Source organism: Panulirus ornatus, chromosome 20 (genome assembly GCF_036320965.1).
Source record: "Panulirus ornatus isolate Po-2019 chromosome 20, ASM3632096v1, whole genome shotgun sequence".
Lineage (NCBI taxonomy): Eukaryota > Metazoa > Arthropoda > Malacostraca > Decapoda > Palinuridae > Panulirus > Panulirus ornatus.
This window is the reverse complement of record NC_092243.1, coordinates 11,006,179-11,032,567: the sequence shown is the minus strand read 5'-3', so window position 1 is coordinate 11,032,567 and position 26,389 is coordinate 11,006,179. Positions and strand designations below refer to the sequence as shown.

At 38.0% G+C, this 26,389-nt stretch overlaps 1 protein-coding gene across 4 annotated transcripts in view; it reads left to right on the top strand.

Annotated features, from left to right (window-relative positions):
• Vps16B (Vacuolar protein sorting 16B) overlaps nt 1-26,389 on the top strand; it is a 512,904-nt gene that overhangs the window by 465,561 nt on the left and 20,954 nt on the right. For 3 of the 4 annotated variants that reach the window (XM_071674702.1, XM_071674703.1, XM_071674701.1), the window contains exons 3-8: nt 5,363-5,454; nt 6,373-6,544; nt 9,028-9,150; nt 13,741-13,814; nt 19,663-19,872; nt 24,449-24,537. In XM_071674702.1, the coding sequence (XP_071530803.1) occupies nt 5,374-5,454; nt 6,373-6,544; nt 9,028-9,150; nt 13,741-13,814; nt 19,663-19,872; nt 24,449-24,537 (749 nt within the window). In that variant the 5' untranslated portion in view covers nt 5,363-5,373. Of the gene's footprint in view, nt 1-1,858; nt 2,004-5,362; nt 5,455-6,372; nt 6,545-9,027; nt 9,151-13,740; nt 13,815-19,662; nt 19,873-24,448; nt 24,538-26,389 lie in introns of those variants that run through there. The other variant, XM_071674700.1, reaches the window with a different exon arrangement.

Sequence of the window (26,389 nt, the reverse complement as noted above, 5' to 3'; positions counted from 1 at the left end):
ATAATCTTAAAGAGGTTCACACGGCCTGAGACCTAATCATAATGACCTGTATGAGGAAATCCGGTAGGTCAAACACCCCAATCAACCCTCAGGTGGCTGGTATGCATACATGTCCCAAGTTAGTGGACGATAATTGATGTAATAAATAATTATCCGTTGCGTTAAAGCAGTTACTAGACGCATGATGTCGAGGAATGAAAGGTGATTAAGAAATTATTATTCTGTTGACCCAGGGAGGTCAGTATGTATATGTGTATATATAATGGTATTATGATGCTCAATCGTTGTTTCCCTTGTTAGCGAGGTAGCGCCAGGAAACAGACGAAGAATGGCCCATCCACTCGTATACACATATCCGTACATAAACGCTCATAACGCACACATACATACTTATACTTATGAACATATACACATACACAGACATATACATATGTACATCTTCATACTTTCTTGCCCTTCATCCATCTCTGGCGCTACCCTGCCCCATAGGAAACAGCATCGCCACCCCCTGCTCCATCGAGGTAGCGCCAGCAAACACACACACACACACACACACACACACACACACATATATATATATATTTATCAAACTATTCGCCATTTCCCGCGTTAGCGAGGTAGCGTTAAGAACAGAAAGCTGGGCCATTGAGGGAATATCCTCACCTGGCCCCCTTCTCTGTTCCTTCTTTTGGAAAATTAAAAAAATTGAGAGGGGAGGATTTCCAGCCCCCCGCTCCCTTCCCTTTTAGTCGCCTTCTACGACACGCAGGGAATACGTGGGAAGTATTCTTTCTCCCCTATCCCCAGGGATAATATATATATATATATATATATATATATATATATATATATATATATATATATATATATATATATATATATAGTTAAACAAATTAAACAACCATGTAGACATCACGTACCCCTGCCGAAAACTGACATTCACTGGGAACCAATCACTCTCCTCTTTTCCTACTCACACACATGCCTTACATACTTGGTAAAAACTTTTCACTGCTTCTAGCATATATACATACATATACATACACATTCACAATCGTATACATATATACACATTTATGTATTCATGCTTGCCTTCATCCATTCCTTTCGCTACCCCTCCCCACGGGAAAATGAACATGGTTTTTCCACTGGACAGAGATATATAAGAATTGAGAAACTACGTCGCTGTGTTCCCTCGAACGACCTAACCCGATTCAGCCGTGTCGAGAATGAAGACTTTACGATAAAAGATAGTAACCACTTCCTACTCTAGTTTCCTTATCATAACGTAATTCTACGATAGATTTTCCTCACTGCTGTTAAGGAATCACATTGCAGTCGATTAGATGTCTGAAGCATTCATTACCTCCTCATCAATTACATATATTTAGTAGTTTTGCTTTCCAGTATCCTCCACATGCTAATAGAATCTAATGTTTAGTCCCAGTGGACGAATTTATTTAGTCTGTAGAAAAATCATTTCTATCACAAAATAGAATCCTAGACCTGGATCTCCCTGTGTATGTGTTGAATATGTTTGTGTATTGCTTGCTGGGTCCAGTTCTGCTGACTGGCTCCAGGTTCGTAGCTTTGTGCTGGATATGTTTGTGTAATGCTTGCTGGCTCCATTTATGTGCAAAGTTGGTTTGTGTACTGCTTGTTGGATCTGATGTCATGTTTGCTGGGTATATTTGTGTACTACTTGCTAGATCCGCTGTCTTGCTAGCTAGATCAACATATGTGCTGGTTATGTCTGTGTATTGCTTGCTGGATCCTCTTTCTTGCTGGCTGGCTCCAAAGCATGGACTGAATATTGATGTGTACTTTGTGTACAATGTCTTGCTGGCTGTAGGGGATGTACGCTGGTTAAGTTTGTGTGCTGCGTAATGTATGAGCTGAATATGTTTGTACGCTGGTGCAGATATTCGCTAGCTTGACAACAAAACTCCTGACTTTGTTTTGGTGCTATGACAGTGACGTTGTCTCGTCTGTTGGCTTACCAGGTATGATGTAAATCTGATGTAACTGTCTTGTCAGAATGCCTTAGCATATAAGGATAATTATGTAATTTAGAGTGAGCATGAAAATAACTTTTGCATGCGAAGGAAACTTAAATGAATGGACTAAGTAGAAGTGATGTAGAAGGGCACTGGTGTGATTTAATGAAATTACTGTATTCAGTCATGCAGTCATGAGTAAGACGATTGTGGGGAGGGCTTTAGCTGTATCAGAATTTAGCTTTGCTTTGGTAGTAACTTCGGATGTATTGTGATATTGTTTCAGAACAGTCCGGATACTGTGCCACTGCCTTATTGTCAGCATTAGCAGCCTCCCCAGTCATGTAGGTGATATGGAAACCATGATGGCTTTTGAACCTCTCAGAAAACTCTACATTCATCAAAACTTTCATCTTGGTTTGTCCTGCTTGCTTCGGTCTTCAAGCAATTATATAATGACATGGCCTTCTTGATATTCATTGTTTTCATGGGCATTTTCATCTGATTTGGGTCTTCATTCCAAGCTCTGAGAAGATTTTTCCAGTTTTTCCCTCACATTCTTCTTCCTTTTAAAAACTAGTTCAGCTGTTATTGGACGAATCCACATCCAGTCCCTATCCCTCCCACTTTCTCCCTCTAGACCTATGCCTTCTCCAATGTTTTCGTCAACCATGCTTATGTGTACTCTCCCATTTACACATGGTGAGGTGTATAGTCCAGATTGCATACCTCCACTTATCCCAGGTGTGCCTCTGAATTATCTCTGAGCCTTGCTCGCATATTTTGTCTCATATCTAACCCCCACCCCAATTATTTATCTTTTTAGAAGAAAGTTTTGTGCAGACCATCCTTAAGAAAGACCATTTTAACCTTCCAACTACTGCTCCATCACTCTCTTTTCTGTTATCTCCAGTCTTTGAATCTCCCTAACTCTCACTACCTGAAGCATTTAGAATATCATTTCCTTCTTCCCGGTTATCAACACAGCTTTTGCAATACAAGATTGAATTCGGATATTCCCTCACCTGTAATTCACCTCGAATCTTTCCTCACTCAAGGATTATAATGAATCTTTTGTCATGGCACTCAACAGTTTCAAAGCATTGCATACCTCCACTGTTCTTTCTGTTTTTCCCTTTCTGATTCTTTTATTCCACTGCTTTGATGGAATAATTTCTCAGTCTTATTGTCAAAATTGGTGTTTCTCAGGAATCTCCAGTCCCGTACACTTTTTCTTCTCTGTAAATTATATTTTTGTAGCCTCTAACCATATTCACTCTTATCCCAGTAGTTCCACTCCACATATCTCTCTTCCCTGCTTTCACATCTTGATTCAGATGTGTGTAATACCTTCAATTCAGAAAGCAGTTACCTGGTTCAATTTAGTTGTGCAAAGACACAACTGCACCTATATCTTTGTGGATCTTATTCGTCTCCCATTGTTAGGTATCTAAAATTTTCAGTTCTGTATTGCAATAACATAGACATGTTGGGCATAACTATAAAATATACTCTATCTCGGAAACCAGAAACAGTTTCATTAGATATTTGGTTTCCAAAAGCTGGGTATGCTCTATAGGTGCTGAATTGTTTTTCATATGAGCAACTATTCCATGTATTAAGGGCAAGGATCTTATTTACCACAGTTTGGAGTACTGCTTGTGTGCTAAGTACATGGATACAACTCATGTTTGGGATTGATACAGTATCATAAATGCCCCATTGTGCAAGTGCTCTCTCAGATACTCATGTACCATTGTCCATTGGATGATTATGAACAATTTATAGTGCCATTTATCTTTCCTTTATATTGCAATTTGCAGTCCCTGAAATTGTAAGATTTTTACTCCAGCAGAAGCACCATGCTGCCAGTCTCAACATTTGCAAGTAATGATTGATGATGTCATGATAGGAAGGTTTTATAGGAAAAAGTACTGTGAAAGTTTAAAGGCAAACAAATACACCTTGCTTATTTTAGAAAATTAAAAGATATTAGGTGACACTGTTGCCATTAGCAGATTCTTGCCTTATCATTGATATATTGCTTCATCTTTGTCATGATATAAATTTGTCAATGGAGGATATGGCTTTGAAGCAGTGAGTATGATAAAAAGTTAGAACAGTAATGATGATAAGAGTTTGTGCACTACCATATCAATTGAAAAAAATTATATTTTTAAGGGTTTGAAATTATTTTAGATATGTTTGATTGTGCCTTACATCATTGTTGTGTTTTTGTTATAGTTGTCATTAATAGAAATTTGAAAAAGCAGGGCAGTTCTGTGAAGGTGAAGAAAGTATTAAGGATAAGCATCATTTATACATTAAAAGTAATCTTATAGTACTCCAAAAACTAATGAATTTTTTTTGTTTTATTACTACCAATAACTACTACCGAGATAAGATAGTGGTTGGTAGGCAACCAATGACAGGGAGGTATATTGCCATTACGACCTGTCTGGGTATCAAGAAAGTTAGTGATGGCTGTGTAGTGAGCCAGCACTTTTGAAGTTGTCAAGTTGCACTCTTCTGACCTGGATAGCTGTCTTTTCTTTCTGCTTCACCCACACGTGGACCAATGTCCACAAATATACAATCTCTTCTTGTCATACAAAACATTTAACAACACTTAACTGGTATACTTCATTCTCCTTAACTCTAGATTTTCCTGCAGTGAGCAGCATGCGCTAGCCCTGCCTTTTGGCTAAATGGTAGGAGCAGTAGGTAGAAGCAGTAGTTAGGAGCATTGAGGCAGGAACATTAGGTAGAAGTGATAGGTGGTAATAGGTAGGAACATTAGGCAGGAGCATTTGGTAGAAGTAGTTAGTAGGAATGTTAGGTAGGAGCATATGCAAACACTGTGCTAGAGTTGCCACAAAGAAGTGGCGCTAGACTTCACTAGTTATGAAGACTATTGTCGTGGCCTCCACCTTGACGGGCTCCTGGGTGGGAACAGGCATTAGAGGTATAGATTGATGGACTACTAATAATTTGTCATTAAATGCTATTTCAGCAAACTGGTGTGTTTATGGAGTAGTAACTCTGATGTAATGAATCAGGTAATTCATTTTTGGAGCTAGCATCCCACTGGATGTGAATGGAGCTATTTAACTCACTTATTTACTAAACATAGTATGCAAATTGAAAGATTAGAAAGTGCTTAAGTAGTGTGGAAGACATCTTTTGCTTCAATATGTTGAAAATGATTTGAAGAAATGCATAAATGAGCGAAGGAATATAAACGTTTGATCCAGCTTATGTAAATAGGAATTTCCAATAATAAATGCTAAATCAAGGTTTATTTCATTGTTTTGGACTACTTTTGGCACATGAAATGTTTTGTACACGTTTTCTTTTCACTTCAGGTTAAGGGAAGATGAATCGTGCAGAGAATGAAGCTTACTGGGGGTCAACAGATACTGCGCCATCTGCCCTTGACAACTTTTTTGATGAAGACGTAAGTAATTGAAATATTTACTTGTAATACTTCTAAGTAATAGAGTAATAGATTACCACTTTACTTGTAGACAGCACTTATGATTACTTTTTTTATTTCATTCACACAGCAACCCAACATAGAAATGTGCCATTTATAGAACATGGGTGTCACGCATACCACCTGGTTACACCATGTGGGTGATGTTTTCATCTGGCCAACAGAAAGCTAATGACTGAAGATGAGTCTTCTATTCAAACCAACTTCAAACCACAGTATTACTGTTCGGAGTCATTTTATTCCATAAGTCATGAAAGATGTCTTGTATCTCAGGGTTTAGAAACCTCTCAACCTCCCTATCTTAATTCTGAGGTGGATAGCTCTTATATTTTATTAACTGCCTGACAGGTAGCTAGTAGCTTGGCTTGGCCTGGTTCTTCCTTTAGGTCAATCATTAACCTCAGTTGTCTTATTGTCCACAAGATTATCTCTGGAGAAGCACTTCCTTATTCTTTGGAACATGGTGTGGGCTACTGTGGTTTGCTGGCTTCTTCCATCCTCGCCCATAAATATCCTTGTTTGACCTACCTGAGACAGTAGTTACTATGTAATTAATCTTTATTTAAATTACAGGGGTTGGGTAGTGTTCATAAACACTGCTAAGAACATACATGGAAAAAAGCAGTAGTGTTGAAAGAATGTTTTCATGAGTGTTTTTGCACTGTTTACATGAAATGGTGTGATCACTTTAATTGAGATGATGTTTCAGTCATTCTGATGGCTTTCTGCTGATTTTAAATGTGGTTGTCCATAGACCACATATGGGAGGAAAACATTTTATGAAATATGATCAAATATTCATCAATATTTGAGCATGAAATCTATGTTGTACTGAAGTCATCATTACTCTAATAATAGTGTAAGGACGTGCACTTTCAGAGCGATGTTAATTGGACTGGCTATTCAGCAAATTATAGTCCATCTTCTACAGTCTCACCAACTGGTTCTTGGGATTTCGTCCCTCATGGGACTCAAGCTGAGATTTCCCCAGCTGTTCAGAGCAGCACCAGTATTACTGACAACATTTCTCAACATTCCAGTTTTGCTGTTGGTAAGTGTACATTCTTTATGAATTTAAGAAGTCTGCTTTAGGATTGTGAATATGTGTATTTTTGTATGATTAAGCTATGAAGCAGACTTTGTTTTTGTTATTCCCCATAAACATGTAATGATTATCCATGAAAAAATTATTTGATTGTCTTGCAAGAACAATGATAGAATGCTTATTCCACCTTTCATAATGTACGATACAAAACTTTAAAGTTCATTTCATACATTACACAAGGTTGCCATTGATAATGAAAATCACTTATTTGTGCTATTTGTCCTTATCATGCACAGATATTTTATTCATTTATTTATGATTACCCTGGACTAATTTCTATGAAAGAGTCTTAGTGTTACTCAGGACTTCTCTAATTACTCCTGCAGCCCAAGGCTCTTTTGGAATAAAAAGTTCTTTGACAAGTCTCTACTCCCAGTGATACATCACCAAAAGTGAGTTTGAACTCACATTTTAACCTTAAGTAAATGGAGTCTGGTAACACCTTTTACATATATGATTTGTTTATCGATAGGGTGGTAAGGGAAGTAAATGCAAGTCTTGGAGAGAGGTGAAAGTAAGTGGTCCGTATGGGATAAAGGGGGGTTTGATGAGTCAGTTGTTTGCTGATGACACATTACTGATCTCAGATTCGAGTGTGAAACACTCCCAGTTTTCTAATAGTTTGGTTTACTAATATTGGAAGGCGACGTTAAAAGCACTTTTTTTTTAGTATCTGTCTTATCATCGCTAAGTTAGGAGAATAAGGCAACACTAAACATTTAGATGTATCATTCTTTTTATTCATTCATGTTACTAGATGTCTAAAATGTCTTCCTGGCTTTCCGGTAAGTCTTGTTCACAAATCACTTTGGGTAACAGAATTGCCTAATATGGTTACAGTCATCTTCTAGACTTGTGGGGTAACATATAAGCAATGCTCTTAAAAACATAGACATATCTACAAACATTTTTACAGAATGATCATGCATTGAAAAGTAATATAGTTCTCAGCATTGTTAGGCTTCTTGTAGATTGCAAGATAAGTGATCAGATTCCCTCGTTATCATCGCATCAAAAAATGGCAGTTTGCCTCCACTTTCCCATTCAGTCTTGAGTTTCATGGTGGAGTGAATGTTGTTTAATCCATTAAAGATAATACCACAATCTTTGGAAGTTGACCATGAGGACTACACATCATCAACGTATCTAAGCCAAATTTTTGGACGGTTACTGATAGAAGTTAGAATCTCTTTCTCAAAGAATTATATGAATAAGTTACTGAGAATGGGACAAAGGGGATTCCTCATGGTCGAACCAAATATCTATGAAAATTACCCACAGCGACTTGGTAAGCATTAATGGAAACACATAGTTTGATGATGTTAATGAACTTGAGACTGAGATCAGGTAATTGATTCCTGAGAAAGTGATGGTTTCTTCAGTGGGGGTCTTTGGTAAAAAGGAAATTCATGTCAAAATTAATGAGTTTATGTTGTGGCAAAATTATGTTCCTAACCTTGTTTACAAAATATAAGCTGTTTTGATATGAGATGGAGAGGTTTTTCCCTGTAATGATGTTATTGGTGTGGGAAGTGAACATCATATGTATGTCATATGTGATGCTTAGAATGGTTGGTGTTTTGGTCACTGGGAGAAGTTGTCTCTTCAAGTTGACTGAAGGGTATGAGTTGGATTTTTATCTGTCTGTGGTTAAAAGAGGGGTTGAAGACTTTTGTGGAGACACAGATGCCTCCATCATTAGCTAGACCATGCAGTATTCACCAAGCTGCTGCATTACACGACTACTTTGTAGCCGTCGGTAGCTCAAGGGTGGACTGTTATGATAACTGTTTCTTTCCTTCTGCAAAGTTTTGGAACTCTCTAACCTCCTATGTCTTTCCCAATAAATGTGACCAGGCACATTTTAAAAGACAGGGTTGGATCCATGTTATGATAAATCCAAACATTTTTCCAAGATACTTGGACTTTTTCAGGAACACCACTATAGTATAGTTTAAGGTTGGAGCGTGTGCTGTGTGATGCTCATAGGGCTCTGTGCAGAGTTGAGAAATATTGAATTACCAGTTATAAAGAAACATATCTTTAGCAGATGCAAACCTCAATTATTTTCCCATTCCTTCGTCCATTTCTTGAGTCCTGATAGTAAGATTCATAAGGAGCTGACTTCATTGGCTAGTGAGAGATGAGTTAGTGACTTGGAGATGTCACCTCACCACCATGCTAATATTATAGTTATGGATTAGTTGTTTTAAGGTTGTTGAATCCTAACAAACATGTGCTGGTTTCATAGATAGTATAATGGATGAGGAGGGTGAAATCCTGGTGGATACACCTTATTTGGGGGTTGAAATTGTGTTTTAACTTTCTGTGAGTAAGTGCTCTTCTCTAGAAGTGAAATGTTTTATTACCACAAAGCCATCATTTTTTAAATTACTGAATTTATTACTGTTTCATTCCATGTCATAAAGTGGATGCAGGGAGTGCAGGAAATAGCAGTGGGAAACTAGCTAAAGGCGTTGGGAAGGCTATAGGTGAAAAACTAGATTCATGGAAGCCACCTTCAGTCTCAATCAAGTGGAACTCCTCACAAGGTAACAGTACAAAACTTTATTTGTAAATCCATACTTTTAACAGTAAAAAAAAAGCATGCATGTCTATCAGGCCATAAATTGAATAGTCTAAGATTTGAAAGAATGAAGTGTCACTCACGCTCTTCTGTGGTTAGGGCTTTTAGTTTCATCTTTGTCAGTAAGTCTTTCTGTATGTCCATCTTTCTTCCATAGTTTAACCATGGCAGTTTGCTGTTTATCCTTTTGTTAGGGATGGGCATGGATGAGCACCATAGGCAAATGTAATCTAGTTTGTGTTGTGAAGTGTTGCAGTACGTCATGTGAAAGCTGTGAATAAGGAAATATTACAGGTTCAGAGACTGTGTTATTCCTGTTTGTAAATTTTGTGTGCTTATGATATAAAAAGCTGTTAGTAACACTTTACCCTGTTTACCAGGGCTCTTGTATAACATCATGACTATGTTCCTATGTTCCTTTTATTCTATTAAAGTGTCATTATATGAGCCACTTAAACCCAGGTTATAAAGGGGGTTATGTTTCTTACCAAACATTTCCCCAAAATAACTCTTATGCACAGGCTGTGTTCTTGATAACTTAGCTTGATATCAATATATTACTTTTTTAAAGAACATTATGTAATCTAGGCTGATTCATCACCTGTTGCCATATCATGGGTAGATTAGACAAAATTTGATCGTACTTTTTGAGAATGATGGTGATTATTGCTTGAGGTGATGGCAGAATGATAGTTCAGAGGAAGGACAGTGAAGGTACTATGCTTGTTTGTGGTTCCTCCCTGAATTATCTAATTCAACAACTGTTTCAGGTGAAGAGATCAGATGAAGAAGAGAGGTTTGCCATGGTCTTTTGAAAAAGTAGTCTGTGTAAGTAGTGTGGCCTGCCTTTCTCTCACTACAGATTTCTTTATAAGCAGATGAAGGATCTGTAACTGTTAAAGAGAACACCAGGTTACATTCGGAGATGGTATCCATGTCATTGATGAGGACCACAGCTTTGTATAAATGGTCACACACTCCTGCTAAGCCCTTGGTTGTCAATCTGTCTATGGTAGGGGTGTAACAGTGCTGGTATCTATCCCCTCCCCTTGGAGTTTCTGATCCTCTTTCAGTAGGTAGGAGCCAAAGTGTTGGTGAACCATTCTTGTCAGAGGGTGTGTGATGTCCCCATGGTTGTTTGTTTATGGATTGGGTGGTTAGGGAGGTAAATGCAAGAGTTTTGGAGAGAGGGATGAGTATGCAGTAATTTGGGGATGAGAGTGCCTGGAAAGTGAGTCACTTGTTCACTGATGATACAGCATTGGTGGCTGATTTGAGTGAGAAACTGCAGAAGTTGATGACTGAGTTTGGAAGAGTGTGCAAATGGAGAAAGTTGAGAGTAAGTGTGAATAAGGACAAGGTTATTAGGTTCAGCAGGGTTGAGGGACAAGGTAGTTGGGATGTAAGTTTGAATGGAGAAAAGTTAGAGGAAGTGTAGTGTCTTAGATATCTGGGAGTGGACTTAGCAGGAAATGGAAACATGGAAGTGAAGTAAGTCATAGGGAGAGGGAGGGGTGAAGGTTCTGGGAGCGATGAAGAATGTGTGGAAAGAGAGAACATTGTTTCAGAGAGCAAAAATGTGTATGTTTGGAAGAATTGTAGTTCCAACAATATTATATGACTGTGAGGCATGGGGTATAGATAGGGTTGTACAGAGGAGGGTGGATGTGTTGGAAAAGAAATGTTTGAGGACAATATGTTGTGTGAGGTGGTTTGATAGATTAAATAATGAAAGGGTAGGAGATGTGTGGTAATGAAAAGAGTGTGGTTGAGAGAGCAGAAGAGGGTTTGTTGAAATGGTTTGTTCACATGGAGAGAATGAGTGAGGAAAGATTGACAAAGAGGAAATATGTGTCAGAGATAGAGGGAACAAGGAGAAGTGGGAGACAAACTTGGAGGTGGAAGGATGAAGTGAAAAAGATTTTGAGGAATCAGGGCCTAAACCTAGAGGAGAGTGAAAGGCATGCAAGGAATAGAGTGAATTGGGATGATGTGGTATACCAGGGTTGACATGCTGTCAATAGACTGAACCAGGGCATGTGAAACATCTGGGATAAACCATGAAAAGGTCTTTAGGGCCTTGATGTGGATAGGGAGCTGTGGTTTCAGTGCATTACACATGACAGCTCTGAGCCAGGGCATGTGAAACATCTGGGGTAAACCATGAAAAGGTCTTTAGGGCCTTGATATGGATAGGGAGCTGTGGTTTCAGTGCATTACACATGACAGCTAGAGACTGAGTGTGAGCAAGTGTGGCCTTTTTTGTCTGTTTTCCTGGCACTGCCTCACTGAAGCAGGGGTAGCGATGCTGTTTCCTGTGGGGCGGGTTAGCGCCAGGAATGGATGAAGGTAAGCAAGTTTGAATATTTACATGTTTATATATGTATATGTCTGTGTATGTATATGTATGTATATGTGCAAGTATGGGCGTCTATGTGTATATACCTCAGAGGCATCATAATCATTATTCATCAACATCCTTAAATTGACTCCCACTCTCAAACACTTCCAAATTGGCTTCAATGTCTGCATCACTTGCAACCCTCAGATTCTTGCTACTCATGGTCATTTTAGGAGAGCAAAACATTTTAGAAAACACAACCACGAACATGAATACACTTCAGCAGATTACCTTGTAAACTCTGGCCAATATCTGCATGAAAGGGAAAATAAAATATGACTGTAACATAGTATTTAATAAATACTTGACTAATTATTCATTAACCACTTTCAAAACATGTTAGTTTAATGGCATAAGAGTAAAGTGGCTAGTCACTCTGCAAAATCAGTAAGGTGATCGAATATAGTTAAGACACTACATACTGTTGTGTGTATTCTGTCTATAACATTTGGCTTATATGTGTTTATTAGAGAATGTGAAACATCAAAATGAGTATTGCAGGCTAATATAACATCTGTAACTCGCCTACAGATAAAAGTCCAAGGTCATTTATTATACACCTGTACTCTGAATGAAGAATAACCAAATGCAGCTAAAATGGCAGCATTTTAGCTGCCATTTATAATATATCTTGTATATGATTGTATATCAGAGGATATTCAATATATTGGGGATATACTTTAATACCGAATATGTCTATAAGATGTAACATACAATAAATCAGTAGAATCAACTCAAAATATGGAAAATGAAAGATGAATTTACCAAGTGGTTGGCTGGCCGGCATCTGTGTACAAACATTGAGTGTGATTTTGTTCAGAGATGGCAGCACGCATGGAGATGTGGTGGACTATTGAAGGATGTGTAGAGCATTTTTGTTTTTAGAATATTGGAAGAAGTTTTCCAGACACTGTAAGGTAAGGTATAGTCCAATTGTTACCCATAATGGGAGTAAATATTTATATATTTTGCTTTATTTTGCTTTGTCGCTGTCTCCTGATTTTGCGAGGTAGCATAAGGAACCAGACGAAAGAAATGGCCCAACCCACCCCCATACACATGTATATACATACACGTCCACACACGCAAACATACATACCCATACATCTCAATGTACACATATATATACACACACAGACACAAACATATATACACATGCACACAATTCACACTGCCTTTATTCATCCCCATCGCCACTTCGCCACACATGGAATAACATCCCCCTTCCCCCTCATGTGCGCGAGGTAGCGCTAGGAAAAGACAACAAAGGCCCCTTTCGTTCACACTCAGTCTCTAGCTGTCATGTAATAATGCACGAAACCACAGCTCTCTTTCCACATCCAGGCCCCACAGAACTTTCCATGGTTTACCCCAAACGCTTCACATGCCCTGATTCAATCCATTGGCAGCACGTCTACCCCGGTATACCACATCGGTCCAATTCACTCTATTCCTTGCCTGCCTTTCACCCTCCTGCATGTTCAGGCCCCGATCACTCAAAATCTTTTTCACTCCATCTTTCCACCTCCAATTTGGTCTCCCACTTCTCCTCGTTCCCTCCACCTCTGATACATATATCCTCTTGGTCAATCTTTCCTCACTCATTCTCTCCATGTGCCCAAACCATTTCAAAACACCCTTTCCTGCTCTCTCAGCCATGCTCTTTTTATTTCCACACATCTCTCTTACCCTTACAGTACTTACTCGATCAAACCACCTCACACCACATATTGTCCTCAAACATTTCCAGCACATCCACCCTCCTGCACACAACTCTATCCATAGCCCACGCCTCGCAACCATACAACATTGTTGGAACCACTATTCCTTCAAACATAGCCATTTTTGCTTTCGGAGATAATGTTCTCGACTTCCACACATTCTTCAAGGTTCGCAGGATTTTCGCCCCCTCCCCCACCCTATGATTCATTTCCACTTCCATGGTTCCATCCGCTGCCAGATCCACTCCCAGATATCTAAAACACTTTACTTCCTCCAGTTTTTCTCCATTCAAACTTACCTCCTAATTGACTTGGGAGTAAATATGTGAGCAGATATGTCTGCTTGACACAACAATGGGGTTAAAGAAATGTTTGACACATTTATGTGTGTGTACTTTTGTCATAATGATGTGTTATATATTTACTCTTTCAGGACAAGGGAGTGGTTCCTGTGTACAGTGTTCTGCTAAAGATAATGAAATTTCCCAGTTGAAGAAACGGCTAGAAGTAAGTGGTTTAACCTTTAAATGTCTAAATTTTTCTTTCCAACCCAGAAAATTCACATTTTTCAAAGTTGAAAAATTTGCATAACATGATTTTTAAAGATATCCATATATCACTGAAAAAAAGTCACTTCAAAAGGAATGAAATGTAGTTAATGACGTAAGAGAGGAAATATTATTGTGGGAAATAAGGAAGGGGAATTGTTGAATCAAAAGGAGGAAATGAAAATAAGATGGAAAAAGTATTTTGAAAAAATGATGTATGTGGGAGAAGGTGAGGCAGAAGCTGTTACTTGCATGGGTATAGAGGATCGAAGAAAAAGGATACAAGTGCATAGGCCTAAAGCAAGAGGGGAGGTAAAAAGGGGCAATAATGAGGTTGAGAAATGGAAAGGCACCTGGAGTGGATGTGATTATAGCTGGAATGTGGAAGTATGGTGGAGAAAGTGATAGAAAGGTTGCATTTGATACATGATTTACCATGGAAACAGAGATTGTGCCTAAGGATTGAATGGAAGCAATTATTGTATGGAATAAGTTTAAGCATACTAGGAAAAGTATATGCAAGTGATGGAAGTGACTGAATGCAGAGTAAGTGAGGAGCAAAGGGGTTTTAGGAAAAGTATTGGATATGTGGAAGATTTTTCAAGTGAATATGACTGTGGAGAAGTATCTAGTGAAAGGTAAGAACCAGTGTGCAATTTTAATGGATCTGGAGAAAACATATGACAGAGTTGAATGGAATATTTTGTGGGATGTGTTAAGGATATATGGTATAGGGGGACAGTTGTATGATGTAAAAGCCTTCTATAGAGGAGCAAATGCATGTGTAAGAGTGGATGGAAAGATGAGCAAAAGTTTTGGGATACATGTAGGTGTGCGGCAGGAAGTGCTCATTTTCCTCGAAGGCTCAGATTGGGGTGTCTAAATGTGTGTGGATGTAACTAAGATGAGAAAAAAGGAGTGATAGGTAGGATGTTTGAGGAAAGGAACCTGGATGTTTTGGCTCTGAGTGAAATAAATCTCAAGGGTAAAGAGGAAGAGTGGTTTGGGAATGTCTTGGGAGTAAAGTCAGGGGTTAGTGAGAAGACAAGAGCAAGGGAAGGAGTAGCAATACTCCTGAAACAGGAGTGGTGGGAGTATGTGATAGAGTGTAAGAAAGTAAACTCTAGATTGATATGGGTAAAACTGAAAGTGGATGGAGAGAGATGGGTGATTATTGGTGCTTATGCACCTGGGCATGAAAAGAAAGATCATGAGAGGCAAGTGTTTTGGGAGCAGCTGAGTATGTTAGTAGTTTTGATGCATGAGACCGGGCTATAGTGATGGGTGATTTGAACGCAAAGGTGAGTAATGTGGCAGTTGAGGGAATAATTAGTGTACATGGGGTGTTCAGTGTTGTAAATGGAAATGGTGAAGAGCATGTAAATTTATGTTAATGAACTTGAGACTGAGATCAGGTAATTGACTTCTAAGTAAGTAGTACAAAGAGACATATTAGTTGTGCAAGTTTGAATAGAGAAGATTTGGAGGATATGAAGTGTTTTAGATACATGGGAGCAGACATGGCAGGGAATGGAACCATGGAAGCTGAGGTAAGTCATTGGATAGGTAAGGAGGCAAATATTCTGGGAACATGTGTGAAAATAGGTGCTTTTGAAGGTATAGCAGTCCCATATGTGTTTATGGATCATATAGATGAAAATGTACTGAAGAAGGTGACTGTGTTAGAAATGAAATGCTTGAGGACAATATGTGGTGTGAGAAGTGTTAATTGAGTAAGCAATGATAAGGTGAGAGAGAGAGCTGAAGGTGTGCCAAATGGGTGTGTACATATAAGAGACTGTGAGTGAGGAGAGGTTGACAAAGAAGGTATATATTTGTCACACGTGGAGGGGACTAAGAAAATGGGGAGACCAAATTACAAATGGAAGGAGGATTGAGTGAATAAGGTTTAGAGTGCTTAGTGACTGAACATGTCAGAGGGTAAAAACCATTCACAGGATAGAGCAATGTATACAGGAGGCAATGTGCTGTCTGTAGACTGAACCATTACATATGAAGCATCCAAGTGGGAAAATGATTGAAAGGTCTGTGGAGTCTGGTTGTGGATAGGGGGCTGTGCTTTCGATGCATTACTCATGACAGATAGAGAATGGAAGAGAGTAAATGAGACTTTATCTCCATCTCTTCTTGGGGCTACCTCACAAATGCAGGAAATGGTGTACATATATGAAAGAAAAGCCTCCATTCAACTATTAGGTACAGTATCACTTCTCTGTGCTTCCCTAAACACTCTCCAGATCCACTCAGCATCATTTTCACATCCAGTCTTCACCATCTCATCATTCCATCTGTACTGTCCCAAGCTTTTCCATTCTTTGAGAGCTTTATTGTTCTTTTTTCTTCATCATTTGTAATTTCCTTCTTTCCTTATGTTTATTCCTCTCTTTCTTTGAATCCTTCATTCTTGATAGACATGTCTCTGTTGCCACCATTTCCAGTCACTGCTTTAAAATTCTCTCTCCTTACAAATTTCACATTTTGTGAGTAAAGTTCTCTCAGACTATTCTTATACTGTACAATACATTCTTGGTATCTACTTAGTGGAGATAAGATAATGAAATCCTTTCTTATATTTCTTATGTCATGTCATCCATTCTGAGACACTGAGAAATATTATGCTATAATCCATGAAATTATGAAATATCTTGAGTTTGACCTTCAAACCCTAAACATGTGCCTTTTGTTCTGTTGCCATAATTGCTAACTGACAACGCTTGTTTCTTTCCCAGTAGCAATTGACAGTCCTCTGGGCTTTGTTTTTTCTGGTATCCTTCCTCTTGATCAGATATATCTTTTCATCAAAAAAAAAATTCAGAATGCTGCATTCAAGCATTTCTTTCATATTCATTGTATCATTGTATCTCATCACAAGGGCCTCTGTAAACTCAATTTAATAGGATTTCCAATTGGGACAAGCGTAATCTAGTTACATTTAACACATCTAAAACTCAGTTTGCTCTTGCTTCTCCTTCTGAAACTCATGACGGATGTTCTGGCTCCTTTTATGGCTCTTTGATTTCACCACTCGGCACAATAAGAATATGGTACATGGCATGATCACAATAATATCTAATTCATCTTGGAACTGTATTGCAAGATATCAGAATTCACTGAAAACAAAAAGCTGGGAAATAAGTCCACAAATGAACTTGACTGTCTGCAGCTTCTAACTGACATAGACAACCTGATGAACTGGGCTCATAAGTGGCTAATTAATTTTCATCGATAAGAGCAAAGTTTTAGATATCAATAGTAAAAACAAAAAAGTAAATACATTATGAATTCTGTTCAGTAGCAAAATGTGAATGAGAAGAAAGACTGGAGTAACAATATCTGATGACCTAAAACCAAATAAGCAGTGCACAGAAGTGAAAAGAGCAAACAGAGTCCTTGGATTCTTAGGTAGGGACTCCAAATTTAAGCCCAGGAAATCGTTGTTATTCTTTGCAATTCATTAGTTCATCCATACCATAAATATTGTGTTCAGTTTTGGTCACCCAGCTTGAAAAAGAATATAGATGAAATGTAGAAAGTACTTGTTGAGCTATCAAGAGGATTCCTGGACTGAGAAACATGTCTTACAAGGGCAGATTAAACAACTTGAATCTATTTAGCTTAGAAAAGAGAAGGTTAAGAGGTGATCGAATACAAATACTCAAAGTTATCTAAAGCTTTGATAATCTTGATCTGTCAAGTCGCTTAAGACTTGATTCATCCGATTTTACTCATAGTAATGGGTACAAACTTGTGGGCAAACATTTTACCTCAAATGAGGTTAGGTTAGTTTAGGTTAGCAGTACTGTCGATTTGTTTAAGGATAGGCTTGATGAACACTTTGAGTTTATTATGTCTTTCACAATCACAAACAGCCTCAAAAGGACCCAGTGGCCTATTGCTGTTTGAATTCCATTGTATTCAGTTGTATTTGTCAGGGAAGGAAAGGATAAGAAATGAAGACTTAAGAAGAAAGGTGACTTGCAGGAAGGACAAAAACAAAAAAGAGGGGAATAAGTGGTTGAAAAGTGATAAGGAAAATGGAAGAATTCCATGTAGCTGAAAAGGTCAGCAGAAGAAGGGATTTCTTAGAGCTGATGGCATTAAAAGCTTTGAGAAAGAGGTGGAGAGATTTCCATTACAGGAAACAGTATCAAAGGATGAGATAAAAGCAGCATGAAAAGCAGTTTGAAAGTATGGAAAGGCCTTAGAATGGATGGGCTGGTGGCAGAAACTAAGAAGAGTGGATACAAAATGTACACGTAAGATATGTAGAGTACATTTTTGTGGAAAAATGATTGGGTGCCAGATGACTAAACTGGAGCATTGATAGTGACTTTGTCCAAAGGGAAAGCTCATAAGGAAGTTGTAAAAACTGAAGAGGAATAAGCTTATCTAGCATACCAGGAAGATATATGAGAGAAGTGTTATTAAAAGGATAAAAAGAAACAGAGCATAGGATAGGTGAAGAGGGGTCTTTAGGAGGTCAGATTTTCTGTGATGATGATAGCAGAAATGTATATGGCAGAATTTATGGACGAAGTTAAGGCATATGATAAAATGGACAGGATAATATTGTGCTCCGGTGTAGGTGATACATTGCTAGATACAACAAAATCAAATATTTTTCTACAAAAATAGCTTGTGTGAAAGTGAAAGGTAGAATTAGACATTAGAATGAGAAAGAACACTGTGATGTCACACAGAGGGTAGAGCAAAGTTTGAGGTGAATAGAAAGACCTGATTGTAGGTGATTAGTACTAATATCTGTTGATGATTCTTCGTTACTGGTAGAGAATGGAGAGAAATTCTAGGTGTTGAATGAATTTAACATTTTGTAAAAGAAGTAAATGCAGGCAAGAGTAAGATGATAGTTCTTGAAAGGGGGTGGGAGAGAGTTAGTCAGTAGATCTTGTAAGGTCTCACTGACTAGCTGAAAATAGGTAGCTGAAGTGCAAGGTTTGGATGATAGGGAACTGTTGGAAGATGTTAGAGAATTTGTGTGAAGATTTGGGTTGTTCTTTTTGCATGAATGGGACTGGAAGCGAAAGATCTCTAGGGAGGAAGGTGACTGGATTCCTGGAGAGTTATGAAAGAAAATTGTGACTGTAAAGGTAACAAAAAGGCAGAGACAGAGCATAATTCTGCCAGTTTTAACTCCTTGGAATGAAATATGGACATAAAATGGATTGGACAGTCAAAGGATTCGGTGTACAAAATTTGCTATTTTTGAGGTGCTTTTAGTGTTAAGAGAAGGGATGGAGTTTGCAGTCCTGAGTAGATATAGATTTGGGATGCCAGAAAAAGAAGAAATGGTGTATGGCATCACAAAGTGAAGCAGTTTGGTAATATGTAAAGGATTCATGATGACTGTTTGGTAAAGGTACAGTACAAGGAAACAGAGAGGGGAAGACACGTGGCATCTTGGGAAGGGAAAGTGACATGGATCAGGAAGAGGAAGGCTTGGGGGATGGAACTTGCATAAGAGGTGTGAGTGGTTAAGGCAGTGTTGAGAATAGTCCATCATGTCAACATCACCCCATTATCCACCAAGGGGAAAGAACAAAACATCAGATGAGTAATAGACTGATAGGTAGATTTTAGAAAAGAAAAATCAGAAGCGATATGAATCAGAATTTTAATGTACATTCACTTTATATACATGACAACTTTGATTAACAGTGAAAGAACCTAAGAGAAGAAGAATCTGTAGAACAATCTGTGGACATGTAGACTAGTTGACATACTGTAATCACACCATCACTTATGTGAATGTTTTCTTTTCTTTGCAGAATTCTTATTCAAGGTACAACCTCACATTACCACCAGATAATACAATCAACCGAATACTATTAGGTCAGCCTTACTCTCTAGAGTGTTATCGTAGCCTTGAAGATAAGCTTGCCTTACTTGATACTGCCCTAGTTACTATGGATGGAAGTGCAATATTAGCAACATTGCTTCATCTGAGGAATACTGTCAGAAGTAGTCTGTTCATTAAGGTGAGTACAGTATTGTGTAACTTATTCAAACAATTCATTAATCGTAAATTTACCAGTAATATTTTTGTTGTTATTCTCCCACTGTATATCTAAGTTTCTATGAATCTTTCTTATTCCTCACCAACTTATACTTCCTGTAGTTACTGCTACCCTATTCCATACCACCACTTGTAATTTGGTAACTTTTTCCAAATTCATATATAACAGGATTGCATTATATTATTTGTTGCCTTGGCCCCAATACATGGGGCTACTGCAGCTTCAAGGCTGTGCATTGTGTCAGGGTAGGGCAAGATGGGCTCTCGTAGGTTAGGAAGGTTCTTAATGCTGTTTCTCTTTCTTGTCAGCTGATGATGATACAGCCTCACCAAAGGTGATATTTTGATTTTAGCATTACCTAACACACACACACACATGGAGCGTGCATGCATGCATGGGTCAACTGGGATCAAAACCACTTAGATTTGAATCTTGGTCACAGTAGCTAGTCCTCAGTCCACCCAGCTGTTCATCCTCCTTTATGGGCTGATCAGTATGATTGGTACCTGGCATAGGCTAGGGTGTGTGTGTGTGTGTGTGTTTGTGTTTGTGTTTGTGTGTGCTTACATACATATATAGGAGTAAAGACATAGGACATATATGCAACTTTAAGAGACATGGCAATGCATGTGTAAAACTATCTCCTTGTAACTCAGAAATAGAAATCACACACACACACACACACACACACACACACTTGTTGGAATAGCCTTCTCCAAATGGGTAGAGGTCACCAGTGGAGTGCCTCAGGGTTCTATTTAGGGTTGTTACTCTATTTAATGTATGTTAATGACTTTCCTGAGAATATAGACTCCTACCTGAATGTGTTTGCAGGTGATACAAAAGTCATGAAGAAAGTGAAGAGCGAGGAGGATTGTATCATCAAACAAGGAGACCTAAACAAACTCCAAAGTTGGTCTGATGCATGGCTGATGAAATTCAACCTGAGCAAATGTAGTGACACCAAGACAAAATGAAGGGTGACCTCAGTGTGATTATTATCTGACAGGAAATAAGCTTAAAGATTCTGTGTGTGAGAAAGACTTTGGAGTCAGCATTGTCCTTAATGTATTATCAGAGTCCCACATTAGGAGAATGGTAAAGAAGACAAGCTGTCTTTTGGCAAATATCAGAATAGGTTTCAAGTGCATGGACAAGAAAATATTTAGCCATCTTTTTTTATCATACATGAGGCAAAAACTATAGGAAGCAGTGAGGTATTAGAGAAGGTCCAGAGGAGGGCAGCAAATATGGTACAAGAATTAAGAAAGCTAAGTTATGGGGAAAGGCTAAATGCTGTAGATTTGTTGACCTTGGAAGAGAAGGGTGTGGGGTGACTTGATCACATCCTTTGAGTTTTTAAAACAGATCGATGATGTAGATAGTGAGCAGTTTTTCAGATGTAATATGTAGTGATAGAACAACCAGAGGACATAATATGAAATGAAGTAAGTAGCTCGTTGAAAAATTTGTAAAGAAGTAACTGTGTAGCATAAGTGGTGGATGAATGGAATAGAATGACCAAAAAAATAGTTAAATCAGACAGCATATGTAGATTTAAGAAGTTGTATAGTAGTAATGAGTGTTAAAGAGATAGAGTCCCACAAGTGTAAAACTTCCCCCTCCCATAAAGTACAAATTGGTAATTACACACACACACATACACACACACAAGTTTCTAGAGTGTGTACAAGAAAATTTCATGTACCAGTATGTCATTGAACACACTGGGATGAGAAGGATTGGTTCATCCCATGACTCAGTTTTACATGCACACATACTGGCATGAACATTGAAAATATCTTATATGATACATCACCTGGAAAGAGTGATCATGTAGAACTTGAATTTGATTATGTAGTATATGAGGAAGTTAAAAAGCAAAGGTGAGACAGGAGTTAAGGAGTAGATGTAATCATGGAAACTACACATAACTTAGTTTCTTTGGTAACATGTATTTGGAAATGGATTTCATTTGCCAGGAAACCAGGGTGTTATGGTGAAAGTTGTGAAAAATTTACAACAGCCTCAAATACAGTGAAAGTTAAGAAAGAGAAAAGGATGGTTTAATAAAAATATTTCAAAAAGCAGGGTAGCTTGAAGATGTGCTGTAGTGGAGATGCAGGCAACATTCCAGCTAACCAGCTTTTGCAGAGTATAAGAAAGAGAGGAATGACTAAAGTGATTTTGAAAGAGTATTGTGAATAAAGCTGGTGAATATCCAAAACTTATTCAAAAATTTGTCTGTAGATTTTTTATTAAAGAGCAGCTAATCAGATCAAGGGATTCAAAGGGAAAAATGGTTTAGCATGATGTAAGGTTATATGAGGAACTGAAGGACAAGTTGCAAAAAAAAAATTACAGTGGAGGACACTAAAGCCCTATCATTTGTGAGATGGGATGGGACAAAGGCTTTAGAGAACATTGAGATATCTAGAGAGGACATTAACTGAATATTAAAAGGTCTTGACTCATACAAGGCACACATCAGAATAGCTTTTAAGTATGCAAATAAGGAACTATGTTCGTAAGACCTCCTCTAAGGCATATTTGTCAACCTTATCATATACTTTCTTCAGATTACTAAACTTCCTTTTTTTCTTATTTGTCTGCATTAGCAAGGTAGCATCAGTAACAGATGAACAGTCTCAGCCTCATATGCTTACATCCTTTATCTGATTATTATATGCCATGCAATGAAACTACAGCCAGACCCACTGACCTTTCCATGGTTTCCCCTGGCTACTTCACTAGCCTTAGCTAATACAGTTCATTGACAGAACATTGCCCTTTATGTATGATCTCATTCCCATTCACTTTATCCAATGCACTCCTTTCACCCTCCTGTATGTTCAGGCACCAGTCATTCAAAATCTTTCTGACTCCATCTTTCCATCTCCAGTTTAGTCTACCCATTCTCCTTGTCTCCTCCACCTCTAACACATAGATCCCCTTTGTCAAACTCTCGTCTCTCATTCTCTCCAAATGTCCATACTATTACAATCAGACCACTTCACATATTGTCCTCAAACATGTCATATTGATCACATCGACACTCCTCTGCACATCTTTATCTATAGCCCAAGCTTCACATCCATACAACATAAACTGGGACTTCTATAACTTTAAACATAATCATTTTTATCCTCCCAGATAGCAGCTTCTCCATACACACATTCCTCATTGCTCCTAGAACATTTAACCCTTCACCCACCACGTAACTCAATTCTGCTTCCATGGTTCCATTCGCTGCAATATCCACTCCCAGTTATGTAAAATGCTTCACTTCCAATTTTCTCCATTCATACTCACACCCCAACCAACCTGTTTCTCTGCCCTGCTAACATTAATGACCTTGCATGTGTTCATATTTACTCCCAACTGTCTCCTTATACACACTCTCCTAACCTCAGTCAACAACTTTTACAGTTTTCTACTTGAATCTGCCATAAGCGCTGTATCATCTGCAAATGAAAATTGATTTACTTACCAGTCCCTTTCTACACGACCCATTCGTTTACTTCCCTCACCACCCCACCCATAAACAAATCAAACATCCATAGTGACATCACAAACCCCTGCCACAGACCAGCCTCCACCTGGAACCGCTCATTCTTTTTTCCTCATACTCATACCAATACCTTACACTCTTGATGATTAAAGATATATATTGATAATATACAGTTTGATGTTTTTGTTGAGTGTTCATGAGCTAGCAATACAGGGCTGCTTAGTGTCTCTTTAGATCTGGCATTTTCTCCTTTTTCTTGCCCTTTGCAAGTTGTTCATCAGTATAAACAAGAATTCTGTTACATTTTAGGATGTATATGCCATCCTGCAGGCATTTGACCATAAACCCTCAGTTTTGATTTTCCTTGTTTATTTTTTACCCTGCTGTCAGATGTTGTTAAGAGATGTAAAGATAGGGAGACTGGTTTTTCCTTGATTGAATTATAACAAGAGGACCATTTACCATTTTCATATTTTTTGATAGATTCTTATTCCTGAGAAATGCAGCAAGAATTTAGTTCTATGGCTAAAGGGTAAAGCATTGTTCAGCAAAGAACGCCATCTTTGATGATGAGAGAATTTTTTTTTCGTGAAAAAGTCATAAGAAATATACAGTTACCAGCAACCAATTAGAGTTGATTTCACTGTGAGTCAAGCACCTCTGTCTTAATTTCATATGTAATTATCTCAATGTGTTAACGGTAAGTAATAAGATACTGTAGTAGGAAGCTTAACTGCATAATCAACTTATTCTTAGGATAATTCATAGCACTTAGTTATTATGGAATAATGAATACTTTGTTCAGGTAGTTTAATCTTTGTTCTATGATCCAACTGATCTAATAATCCAGGTTGATAAGTTTGTGCCTGCTCACTTTCAATCAAAATACTTAATACCAAAACTATTTTTTTGTGATCAGTATTATGTACAGTAGAAACAGTACTGATTAGATCAGCATTCTCAAGATGTAATTTGAAGAATGCATGTAATTTATATCTTTGGTTTCAATAGTATTTTTTTTTATAGGAAATGGAAGCGAGACCTCATGCAAGTCAGCTTTATGTCAGTTATCTAAAAAAGCGCTACAACCATGCAGAAGCCATCAAATTTCTTGGGTAATGTTACATGGTCTGTTTCATTTTCCTTGTCAAGAAGATGTCAGAATTTAAGTAAGCTATTTGTCTGTATCTCAGATGCTCATTCCCTTCAGGAACTCCCTCAAGGTGTGGCCATGGCAAAAGAGTCTGCATGACTGGTGAACTCCAGTTCCACCTCTTACCCTTTTAGTACCTCTCCTTTAACAGGCCACAGGCAGAGGGCACCATTAGGGCAGTCTCCCCAGAGTATCTTACTTAATGGATGCAAGTGTGTGGATGACTGAACATTCCCTCAGGTTCCGCCTCCTCATTTATACATCTGTTTTCTGTGCAGAGTTGTTTATCACTGGAAAAGCCATAGACTACTTCTTTAATTCTAGATATGAAATTTTTCTTATCAGGCTCTATATCAGCACATAAGGCTATAAATCCAGGTTCAGTTGATACAAACGAGATACCAGGCTGTATAATTGATAAATTGCATACATGCTGTAAGTCCATTATTATGATCTGGTGCCTGTTCAGTGCAACATTTATGGCAATAAACAGTTAAACAGACTTGCTGATTCGAACCTAGAACTTGAAGAGATACACAAAGTTCCTTTGGAGCTGTGTCGGATGTCTCTCTGTGGTAAAAAGAAAGATACCAGTATCATCTATGACAGAGTCCTTGGACCAGCATGGGGATACAAAGTGATTTCAAACCAGAAATAAGCTCTGGCCAACCTCCTACCTTGCCAGTAGAATGGAGGTCATATTGGCCTGCCTCTGTATGAGCACAACCTATGTAATTCACCTTCTGCCATACACTATCAAGTCTTATCCCCAGAATGTACAGACTGTGACACAATCCTAACTGTACAACATATCTATTAGATGCCCCAAATACAACACAGGTGAAATTATCAAATTTTGTACCAACAAAGGAAACAATTTTGACATTGATAAAAAATCTGTTAGATGATTCCATCCAACACCTGGTTAATAAGATGCTTTCTTTCCTCAGAGAGATGGAGCTGATCAGAATGATGTGATTTATGAAATGATATATAGAATGTAATACTTGTATTATGTAGCACTTATATCACTGTATGATTATCTTGTTGTTAGGACAGATTTTTTTTGTCTCCGTCATTTCAGTTCCTGCTTAACCCAATGAGCTATATTTTATTTAGATTTAGTTTGTAACTCTACATCGTTATAAGACAAGAAGGTATTTTAAACATGAGCATATAATAGCAAAGAGGGTTGGAGGCTTAATACCCTTCCTCGTAAGTCTCTGGCTGTTAACCATACAAACAGCAACAAAAGAACACCATACAGCTCACTCCAAGAGGAGTAAAGGAGCAACAGGGTAAGCTGCTCCCTTTGAGCAATACATTATGCTTTAGATTCATTCAACCTTTCATACAGTTATTCTAATCCTTTTTGTCTCCTGAAATGAAAGATATATTTGTATTGATTGATACTAGTGGCCAGTGAAACAATTTTGATAATTTCACCACTTTCCAAAAATCATGACAATCTGGTGACAAAAAAATTTCATGTACCTACGAAAGCACATTAATGTGTGTCATCAAATAAAACTTCCTCAATTAGTGTTATCAGCTTTATTTTGTGATCATTTCTTATAAATTGGTAAAAAAAAGGTCTCCATTCTCATATTATACTTCTCTACAATAACTGTATTTAATTTTATAAGAATGTGACTATCAGTGATTGCATTTAACATCCAAATAACTTTAAAGCACTAAGTTCTTTAAGATACAACTCATTCTTGTGTGCTATTCATTTTTGTCTTTGTCCCCATCCCCCTGCTCAAATCCTAGATATGTGCCTGTCTCACAATTGTAGGTACTCAGCCCACTGA